The sequence below is a fragment of the Crinia signifera genome, chromosome 6, assembly GCF_055691185.1.
Source record: "Crinia signifera chromosome 6, ASM5569118v1, whole genome shotgun sequence".
Lineage (NCBI taxonomy): Eukaryota > Metazoa > Chordata > Amphibia > Anura > Myobatrachidae > Crinia > Crinia signifera.
In genome coordinates this window covers 46,663,701-46,676,053 of record NC_139222.1, presented here as the reverse complement: position 1 = coordinate 46,676,053, position 12,353 = coordinate 46,663,701, and the positions used below count along the sequence as shown (strand labels likewise).

General features: G+C 42.4%; 1 protein-coding gene across 1 annotated transcript in view; it reads left to right on the top strand.

Annotated features, from left to right (window-relative positions):
* SLC43A3 (solute carrier family 43 member 3) overlaps window positions 1-12,353 on the top strand; it is a 67,212-nt gene that overhangs the window by 16,912 nt on the left and 37,947 nt on the right. The window contains exon 4 of the mRNA XM_083146109.1: window positions 11,359-11,488. Within this exon, the coding sequence (XP_083002235.1) occupies window positions 11,359-11,488 (130 nt within the window). The remainder of the gene's footprint in view (window positions 1-11,358; window positions 11,489-12,353) is intronic.

Here is a 12,353-nt window from a genome sequence, read left to right as displayed (position 1 = left end):
TGAGAACGAACAAGCGTGTATTCCTGGAGCCGGAGCTGCTGCCTCTTCTCTGCCAGGGGACAATTAAGCTGGCCCCGACAAACACCTGCTGCTGGCCGACCCTCCACCCAGCGCAAGTGGTATGTTACGATATTAATAATATCTTGGGATATATGTATGGATGTCATTTTGGGGACATATGGATGTATGTATGCATAAGGGTGCAGTGTATGTATGTATGTATGTATGTATGAGGGAGGCAGTGTGTGTGTGTATGTATGTATGTATGCATAAGGAAGTCAGTGTATGTATGTATGTATGTATGTATGCATAAGGAAGTCAGTGTATGTATGTATGTATGTATGTATGCATGCACGAGGTAGGTAGTGTATGGATGGTTGTATGTATGTATGTATGTATGTATGTATGTATGAGGGAGGCAGTGTATGTTGTCCTGTCTTGTATTAATTAGAGCATGATGAGGGTAGATCATATTTTCCATAGATGTGTTGTATTTAGGACCCAATTATTACTGCAAACGCGCAGTTTTAGACATAGGGTGCTGGACCATCTTTGACCTAGGTACTAGCTGACAATATGAGCAACTTCAGCCTGAGCAAAGAATTAGGGAACAGGAGAGATAGGTGGAATGATGAATCGGGCAATCTCTTGGGAGATAACCCAACGAACATCAGAGAAAATCATTGGAGCACAGATCTAATGGATCTGAAAAATATCCTGTATAAACAAACTAAGGCATACTGGAACAAAATAACTTTTGAAAATTACATCAAATTCGATATGACCCCTAGGGGCCTGAGACCTAAACTCTTTCCCTCATTTGAATTAGATGAGGATCTTAAGAAAGAGTGGGAAAATGCTTTATTAAAGTGTTCTAGAGAATGCATGGGGATACTTGTCAAACACGATACCAGAAATCTGGAAAAATATACTCTAGAAATTGATAAACTGAGCGAAAAACTTAAAATCTCAGAAAAAGAAGATGATTTTCAGAAGATGTATACTAAATATAAAGAAGGTCTGGACAAATTTGAAAAAATGCTCACGGAGAGGAAAAGATCAAAATTCCAGAGAGACAAAAAAGACTATATTCAAAATACAGTCTATAAATGGAATGTTAAATATAAATGCAGAGATCAGGATAACTCATTTAACGTCAGTACGTCTGAAATGGAATCCTCAGAAGGAGAGGAACCTAACCCTATCTCCTCTAATAAATGGCACAGGGCCCATTTTTTAGGACAGGGCACCAAGACACGGGAAGGAGATCAAGGACCAGACAATACAAGAAAAACAGGAGAGGAGGAAAGAAATACAAGAAAAAGAGAGAGGAGAGAGTGGGAAAGATACCCGCAACGAAACGGAAGACAAGCTCGGAGATACTGAAAAAAGATGAATTACAAATTATCAACTTAACTCAAAGGATACTCACACCACCACAAACCAGTGTCCTCTCTAAAGGACTTAGTTTCTCCCCAGACAACCATATGGATAGATTTACCATACAAAAAGATGTGCAATTATACGCTAGAAAATTATTATTAAAGAAATTCTTCACTAAAAAAGAACAGGAGGGAGAGCACATACAGACCATCCAAGAACTGGATGAAGGGGATGAACAGGCTCTTAGAATACTAGAAGATCTTGAAGCAGAGAGAGAAGACACAGAATGGGATGATAACACACTTCAATTAAGACCTTTGAGGAAGAAGTCGACTTTTACCCCCTATCCACAAATATGTCCACAAGTACAAATCTTCACCGAATTAGTCTCCCAAGATTTGGACAAACTGTTTGTCAACAAACCCAATAGGTACTGCTCAAACATCAGCAGAGAGGAACAGATAGCCCTCAGGGACATGCAGAAATGGGAGGACACAGTGTTCAAACCCTCGGACAAAGGGGGGAAAATTGTCCTCTGGGATAAAAAGATGTATATCAGAGAAACGAACCGGCAACTCTCTGATACCACAACATATAAGAGATTAATCTTTAATCCCACTGCTAATTTCTCAAAACAATATGAGAGAATGATAAACAACTCATCCAAAAAGGGCACCATTTCTAGAACCGATTGTGAATTTTTAGAAGTGAACAATCCTAAAACATCAACATTTTATATGTTACCTAAAAGTCATAAAAATAGAGTGAATCCAACTGGGAGACCTATAATATCGGGTATATCCAATTTGACTGAGAAAGCCAGCACATTCGTGGATCATTACCTTAGAAGATTTGTGGTAGAGCTTCCATCGTATATTCGAGACTCGAGGGACGTTTTAAGAAAACTGGAAGAAGTACATGTGCTGGAAAACACTCTACTGTGTACATGCGATGTAGAATCGCTGTACACGAGTATCAGCCATGAGAGGGGCATTGCAGCCACACAATGAAATCTAAAACATCTAAAAATGAGAAAATTTGAGGCCATAGACGAATTCATCTTGGAACTTCTCGAGTATGTCCTAACCCACAATTTTTTCACTTTCGACGACAGGTACTACCTCCAGGTCCATGGGACTGCTATGGGGAGTACCTGTGCCCCAACCTAAGCAAATTTATATTTAGGTTGGTGGGAGAGAGAGTGGGTTTTCAATGCAGAACATGACAAGTACACAGAATGCATTGTAGGATGGTATCGATTCATCGACGATATCTTGATCATATGGGAGGGCAGCAAGGATCTTCTCGAAGAAATGATTGCGAATCTCAATGACAACCCTCTCAATTTAAAACTCACCTCATGTATCAGCAGTAAGGAAATCTCCTTCCTTGATCTGAAAATTAAGAAGACCGAGACCAATAAACTGACCACGGACATTTTTCGTAAGGAGACTGCGACTAACAGCATACTTCATAAGACTAGCTCACACCTACCAGCCACCCTGAAAGGGATACCCAAAGGGGAATATATCCGTCTGAGACGTAATTGCTCAGAAGAAGATATCTTCGAAATAAGAGCACAAGAGCTTCAAGAAAGACTTCTTCAGAGAGGGTACAGTAATAAGCTTCATAAACAAGCATACTCAACAGCCAAAAAAATACCAAGGGCAACTCTGTTAATACCTAAACCTAAAAAGAGAAGTGAATCTGCTCCCAGATTTATCAGCACATACTTTACAGAGTGGAGAGAGATTAACAAGATCCTAACCAAACATCAATATGTCCTAGCGACAGATGAAGACCTGAAAATGACAATGGGAGATCGTATACACAGTAGTTGGAGGAAATCACCAAATTTGAGAAATCGACTGACACAGAGCCATTTCGTCAAAATAAAAAAGACACCCACCATAATGGGATGCCACAAATGTGGAAGGTGCAAAGACTGTGAATACGTGACGGAAACTAAAGAATTCACCAATAGGTATGGTCAAACCACCAGAATTCGGGACTTCATAAACTGTGAGTCACTAGGAGTAGTTTATTGTTTGATCTGTCCCGTCCCTGTGATTTGAAATATATAGGGATGACCAAGAGACCCTGGAAGAAGAGAATTCTTGAACATTAAGAATGCACAGAAAGATCTTGACAAAATGAAAAAAATCACGAGTGTAGCTAGACACTTCTTAAAACATCACCTGAGCAACCCCAAAGGACTCAAGGCAGTAAGCCTAGAGAAGGTGACGCTGGGGATTCGAGGAGGTAATATTACACAAGAACTCCTGAAAAAAGAATCCAAACACATTTTTCGGTACTTGTTTTCTATCTGGGCGCCCACGATTTTAATCGCGGGCATCGGGGGTAAAATCGTGGGCATCGCGGCCGATAAAAAATCGGGTGCGATGGGCCAGACGCGATGCCCGCGATTTTCCCATAGAGAACAATGTAAAATGCCTCAATTTACCCGCGATGACCGCGATTTACCATAGGAAACAATGTTAAATGGATCAATTTCCCCAAATTATCATAGGGAACAATGGGAAATGTGTCAAAAACACCCCTGAACATAAAAATGTCCCCCCAAAAGTAGTTGATGCCACCCCGCCATCAACGTGAACCTGAAGCGTGGCGAGCGCAGCGAGCCCGCGAGGGGCGGCGGTACGCGTCCTCCGACCTTTTCATGCCCTACTATCCACTAGGGCGTGGAGTGAGAATAGAATAGTGTGGCGAGCGCAGCGAGCCACCGAGCCCGAAGCGTGGCGAGCGCAGCGAGCCCCGCGAGGGGACGCGGATACCTTCACAGGTAAACGCGTCCCTTCGCGGGCTTGACACCTGGGAAGCTTGCGAGGGGACGCGTATAACTGTGAAGGTATCCGCGTCCCCTCGCGGGGCTCGCTGCGCTCGCCACGCTTCGGGCTCGGGCTTCACACTATTCTATTCTCACTCCACGCCCTAGTGGATAGTAGGGCATGAAAAGGTCGGAGGACGCGTACCGCCGCCCCTCGCGGGCTCGCTGCGCTCGCCACGCTTCGGGTTCACGTTGATGGCGGGGTGGCGTCAACTACTTTTGAGGGGACATTTTTATGTTCAGGGGTGTTTTTGCCACATTTCCCATTGTTCCCTATGATAATTTGGGGAAATTGATCCATTTAACATTGTTTCCTATGGTAAATCGCGGTCATCGCGGGTCAAATGAGACATTTAACATTGTTCCCTATGTAAAATCGCGGTAATCGCGTCGGTCGCATCGCATGCCATTATAATGACATGCGATGTACCCGCGATGCCCGCGATGGGCGCCCAGATAGGAAACAAGTACCCATTTTTCTTATGAACAGTCTAAAACCTAATGGACTAAATGAAGAGATTCACTACTCCGCATTTTTATAATGTACATCTGGAAAATCAGAAACAGTCTTGAACCCCATGATAAAGAAAGAGGGTACCAATCCATGTGAGAATAGGGTCACCCTGTAAGAGCCCTGTAGGGCAGCGCATGCAGAATAAATTAGTGATTACTCATTATTAGATTCCAGCACCCTATGTCTAAAACTGCGCGTTTGCAGTAATAATTGGGTCCTAAATACAACACATCTATGGAAAATATGATCTACCCTCATCATGCTCTAATTAATACAAGACAGGACAACATGATACGATATATAAGCTTATAGGACATCGTGGAACCCTGACATGATAAGAGTATCAACAAATGATAATAATACACTCCAGCCCTCCCTTCTACGTCTACAGGAGAAAGAAGTCTATAACCAATGTCCCCCATCATTATTGGGGGATGGACATATTACCAGTATAGGGTATTTCAATATATACACTATACCGGTTTATCACACTAGTCCCCCACATTTGCTTCCACATCGACCCTCACTCTCCAGGGACACATATATTCGTTTTATTAATATATTTCAGATTTTAAAATTCTCTTTATGTGCATTATGAAATATTAAAAACCCCTTTTTCATGTCATTAGTATCACTACAATGTGTATAATTCACACCTTAGTACCCAACAGCTAAGATTCCGATTATTCACGACACATTACCACTATAAATTCCCTTTTTCTGTCATATACACTAATTTCGAGCTATATATATATATATATCTATATATATATATATATATAGATATATATATATATATCTATATATATATATACCTTTCTGTTGCGGTCCCCGGCACTCCCTTAGCCTCCGTACTGGAGGTGCCTTGCTCCGTTGCCTTCCTGTGAAGGTAAACCTCCCTGCATATGTATAGACTGACAGGCGGCACTCGGAGACATCCAAATAAATTTACACTTTATTTGGATGTCTCCGAGTGCCGCCTGTCAGTCTATACATATATATATATATATATATATATATATATATATATCCATATCGTAGGGGATAGCACTCTCCCAATCAGGGGCGGATTGGAGACTAAAAGTGGCCCTGGAAAATTTCAGAAAGTGGCCTCATGTGGGCGGCAACAAATCAATAAAGGGTATTGACAGGCAAAACTAATGCGACACAATTTACAATTTTTCGTAAAATAGGGACAACAGGGATAGTGCGCGCCGCAGGCGCGCTCCAAAAATTCACACCGTAATGCCTATTACACGTCACACACCCATTACATAGTATACCACATGCAACAATGGCCTGCCGGGCCCCCGCCCCCGCCCCCCCCCCCCCCCAACTAAAGACTACACTACGTACAAGAACCGTTGTTAGTGTTACCTATGATTTTAATTCTAGCCCACAAAGCAATTTACTGCAGACTTTTCTTTAACCGTAATCCTGTATTAAAACATACATCGCTCTCATACATACATACATACATACATACATACATACATACACCGCCACTCTCATACATACATGCACCGTTCTAATACAAACACCAATCTCATACATACACCGCTGTCTTACATAAAACACCGCCACTCTCGTACATACAGTACATGCATGCATACACTGTTTCCATTCATCCCATCCCTCCCTTATGCTAGTGCACACACCGTAATCCTGTATTAAAACATACATCGCTCTCATATATACTCTGCCACTCTCATACATACATACATACATACACCGCCACTCTCATACATACACCAATCTCACACATACACCACTGCAGCAGATCCCAATAAAGCAGGCATGTCCAACCTGCGGCCCTCCAGCTGTTGTGAAACTACACATCCCAGCATGCCTTGCCATAGTTTTAGCATTTCCTAATATCAATAATAAATAAATCCTGCATCCTGAGTAGGAGTGGGCCCCCTAATTCGCTCCATGGATGCTTTGGATGTGGCACCCAATATGCTCTTGCTCTCCATCACCACATCCTTCCCACTGGTGTGTCCCAGACACCTCTCCCACACACGGACCAGTGTGTGTGTGTGTGTGTTTTTTTTTGGGGGGGGGGGGGGGCTGGGGGCTGGATGGGGTGCAGCTGTGCTCTGCCTCTGGCTGTATATGGCTCCTCCTCATCTTCCTGATGTGGGAGTTGGGTACACAGGAGGGGTGCTGTGCTGAGTATTGGGTAGGTACTATTAGATGAGACTGGAGAATAAAGACCTGTATAGGAGAAGGAGGGATGCATTGGCAGGTATTCAATGTGGCCGACGAGGGGGTTAAACAGCGAGGATTGCAGAAAACCAGCGATCCTCGCTGTTTAACCCCCTCGACAGCCATTCGCGCTATTCAACGTTCTGGGGAAATACTAGGACGGCAAGAATTCCCCAAAACAACAAGACCCGCGGCTAATGCAGAAAACTCGCTGTTTTTAGCCGTGAGTCTCGCTGCTTCTGGAGCCGCATACGCCAATTCCCCCTCGCTCAATTAGGGGAATTGGCTTATGAGGGGGGTGCGTTGAATACTGACAGAATACTGTGGGCACCATAGCAAAAATGTTAAGGGGCCCCCCAACTCAGGTATCCAGAGTCTGTATGACTAGTTCCACACAAGAGTTGTGGTTAATGTTGACTATCATTTTAATGCTGGCCCAGCAAACAACATATTCCCCCCTGCAGACATTATTTTTCACTGTTATTCTTTATAAAAACTCTGTGGGTTCTGGGCAGTGGCTGGCCAGGGCGGGATTGAGGATGGGGGTCACCAGGACTGTGTGGGTCACAGAAGGCGAGAACTTTAATCTCTCTCATATTTAGGTCAGGGTTGCCGACTCTCCCGGAATTTCCGGGAGTCTCCCGAAAATCGGGACCCCCTCCCGGCCCCCCGGAAGGGTGGGCAACCCTCCCGGATTCAGGGGGGACCCCCGCTGTCCCCCTGATCGCGGCATTAAAATGCCGCAATCCTCGGGGCTCAGAGGAGGGGGCGGAGCTAAAACGACACAATCGCGTCATTTTAGCCCCGCCCCCTCCACGGAAATATGTGAATTCCTTGTTTTACCAGCATGGGGGCGGGGCTTAGTGATGTCACTTGTAAGCCCCGCCCCCTGAGCGGCTGGTGAAACTCTCCTCTCCGGGCTTCTCCCGGAGAGGAGAATCTGAAAGTCGGCAACCCTGATTTAGGTGTCATCCTTTCTTTCTCCCTCTCATATTCCTTCATGTCTCTCCTTTTCTCTCTCTCTCATTCTCACTCTGTTTTACACGCACGCACACACTATCTCCTTTTATTTCTGTCACATGCACTTCTATTTGATCCTGATGCTCATACCTACATATACTGTTCTCTGAAATATACATGTATACACCGCCTCTCACATACATACATACTCCGGCACTCTCATACATACATACATACATACATACATACACCCTGCCGCTCTCATACATACAGTACATGCACAGACACTCATACATACACGCACCATCACTCTCATACTGTACATACATACTCCGGCACTTTCATAGTTACATACATACATACTCCAGCACTCTCATACATACATACATACATTCACCCTGCCGCTCTCATACATACAGTACATGCACAGACACTCTCATATATACAGTAACACCATCACTCTCATACTGTACATACATACTCCGGCACTTTCATAGTTACATACATACACTATCACTCTCATACATACATGCCCCATCACTCTCATACATACATACATACATACATACATACATACACCCTGCCGCTCTCATACATACAGTACATGCACAGACACTCTCATACATACACGCACCATCACTCTCTCTACATTTGGGACACATTGTGTTGCCTTAAAGGAGCACCCCATATTATTTTTCAATGCTGGCCGGGAGTGCGGAATTCCAAAAATCTATATATATACACACTTTTTTAATTTTATTCAAAGGTATAATAATATCATATTATTATTCAGGAATATATACTAAATCCACCTACATACTAAATATAGAATAAACTGTACAGAATTGTAATATCTTCATGCATATTATACTATATATTTATATACACTAACAAAATTCTAAATTTTTAGAGTAGAACTTCCCCCCAGTTAATGAACGGCAAAGATGCTAATCTCCAATTAACACTATATGTCTATAATAACAACGGATTCCACGAAGGACATACAGATATATCAGTATAACATTAACATGTGTAAATGAATGTAGTCAGCAGCACTAGTAATATGTATGCATATATCGCTCCAATTGAATCTCTGCGTCTGTAAGGTGAAATGATAAACTGTCAATGACAAGTGTCTGTATGCGCAGACAGTGGACAGCCAGCAAAATCACATAGACCAATCATCAGCCCTCAACGTTTGAAATATATCAATTAGGGCACGGATTGGTCGCAATAATCCAACCCCCATTCAGATCCCTTTCCCTATAAATATAGCCAAACCAAGGCGGGCCAGTCACCTAGGTTAGCCTTGAAAAAGCCGACACAGGCGAAATGCGCATCGGCAGTTTGCTCTGCTTAACCGTTGTATAATTAGTCAAATGTATTGAAATGTATTAATGTCAGTGTGTAGCGTAATAGAATACTTGCCAACTGAGCTTGCATACGAGGTACACCAGCGTGCACTCTAGACGCTGAGCCGCAGGCACGGCTCAGCGATCAAATCCCTAACAGCGTGGGCTGCCAGCCGGGCATATCTCCTACAGCCCTCCGGCGCCTGTACACTGTACCCCAGACGTGATCTTATTAAACTGTCGGAACTGGCAGATAAGATCATACTATTACGTGTGTGCATGATACCTTAGTCCTAAGGAGCGCTATAAGGATAAACTGGCGCACATATATAATAGACTGTATTTTGCTCACCATATTCTAGCGTTACTAAACGCAGAGTGAGGAATATATAAAGCATCATTGAATACACAAGGGACTAATAAATGGTATCAATGCTTACACACGAGAAGGAGGATACAGACCTTTGAGAATTTATCTATCTGGCAGATAGCTACAATAATATAGTAGCACCCACTTGTACAAGTTTAAAATATGTACTGTTAAGAAAGACTGACAGCGCTGTTTGTTGCAGACTTGCATAAAGGTTAAATCACCATTAGTGACACAAAGTATCAGCATAAGTGTCAATCTTGAAACTAACAATTTGTGTATAATGTGCCTGAGTAGCAAGTAAATGCACGACCGTCTATACACACATTGCGAGGACTGTACCAACCAGCACAAATGTGGATGTGATTATGTATTTAATATATAGGATCTGTACTTATAGGTAGTTTACCGGGCTATACGGCAGGCCACTACCCTTCTCCTATTCTTACTTACATAACCCAGGGGCATCACGTGTAATAAAATATCACAACATATGTGATTAGTGGAACACACAACACGAGAAGACATTGGACTACTAAATTAGGGATTAAAACCCATTTATTGTGTACATTTGTACTAATTAAACGGACGACACTTACCTGCATCATAAGCAGGATCCTTTGTATAACATTCTATACCAACGGTTAGCAGAGAGTGATTTTAATCTTTCTAAAATTTATTTTTCTCTATATCTAATATCTTTCTTATTTTTAATATTTTCGCCACTGTAATCCCTGATACAGGGAAACATATTATCGGGTCAAGCATTACTAATAATAAAAATGTAAGATTACTACTGTAACTAATGATGACCTGTAAGTGATACAAGTTATATAATATAAAATACAAAAAATAATAACACTGAATAAAGGTTTAGCACAATTTTAAGTCACTTTGGACATTATGAATGAGGAGTGTGTCTGATTTAACTAAGGTGTGAGAATTGCCAAGCAAACATTTCTATTCATCATAATAAAAAATTACACAATATAACTGAGAGCGCACTGTAAATGTCTATAACAATTTATTAAAGATAAATAAAGCACAATTAAAATTGAACAATAATATAAAATTATATAATAAAATACTAATATTGCCAAATATCATGCCTGTCACAAAATATATCACATTAGTATTAGGTGTATACCCCCAATGTTCTTACCCACTTGAGTTGTGTATATTGGTTACAACGTGGGGACTCTTTGGCAGGTAACGATTTTTTTGATCCAGAAATCAAGTTGGCCAACTGACTTATATTTGTTTCCAAATATTGTAAAAAGGATTATAGCAGCAGTTGTGATAAATTGCAAATGTCCCAGTTATGCACCAAGTTATTCATTATAATAACCTGTAATTAGGACCCGACTGACCATCTGGCAAATGCCAGAGGGGCCGGTGGCCAGGTGGACTGATTTGTCCATCCAGGGTGGAAGAACCACGGCCATATCAGTGCACAGAGAGCTGCAGGACTCATCGTGGGTCTGGCGGCTCTCCCTGTGCGCCAATTGGGTCCAGGAGAGATGGGGACATCACATGTGGAAATGCACCTCACTCCTGCTTGTTGGGATCACACAACATTTTTTATTTGAATTTATATAACAAATTTGAGCGATGCTGGCTGGATATTTTAAGCCTCTCACACAGAGATTTTGGCGCTCAAAGGGTTAAACAAAGGACTTACTGTATTTGCCTGAACTCCCCAGATCTGTATTTTTTTTTATAGACTGCTCTGCTCAGGATGAGCAATTCTCTATCATATTCACTGTGGCTGCTTTCACAAACACTTTCATGGCTCTTCCGTGTGGTTATATATTTGATCGCCTTGGGACTGCAGTGACACGATTTATTGCCATGTAAGTAACACGCCAGCAATACAGTCTGTGCATTTTTGTCCAGTGTCTTTATGGTGACAATTTTGGGGAAAGCCTTGAGATGCCCATACACGGTGCAATGATTGTTTTGCATTGTAAACAATTTGGACTCTATCGCATCGCATCTGTTTTGAAATACAAACAATGAGATGCAATTAGATGAGATCTAGTACTAAAAGTATGTGCAGCACATAATTTTTGAGCTGAGCGATGAGATCATCGCACCCAGCAATTGTACCGTGTATGGGCACCTTCAGGCTTTTGAAGTTTAGGCTTTTTTGTATGTGTATAATCCAATCAGATTTTAAAATCTACAATTTAGCCCAGTAATATGCAACAATTTACATATAATTAATTAAATATACAGCACTTGCCTATTATTGTGGATGGGAGCAATATAAAATCTTGTAGAGAGATAAAACATCAACCTTATGTCATTTTACAAACACAAAGGGAGCAAGAAGCCTGCACACAGGTTTCTATGTGGCCACCCACACATTAGCAGCGGGGCCTTAGCTGCGTCGGTAGGACCAAACAGTGGGATGACTGGATTTCAAGGTGTGACTGTGTTCTGCTTCAAATCTGGTAGTGCCAACACTGCGAGAGCCCCCCTCTGCTGCTGCAGAAGGGGTGTCTCAGTCCTCTCCCTGCACACCAGTGACTGCTGTTGTAGACCGCAGACAGGAAGATCTGCTGGTCCCGGCAGGCCTGCAATGGAGCAGCATCAGACCCAGCAGCGGCGGTCCCATTAGTGGTGAGAGGGGGCATTTTTATGGTGGGGAGGTGCACAAATTTTAGTTATTCCACTGATTACACTCCCTGCTAGTGTAGCCTCATGCTGTTCCCT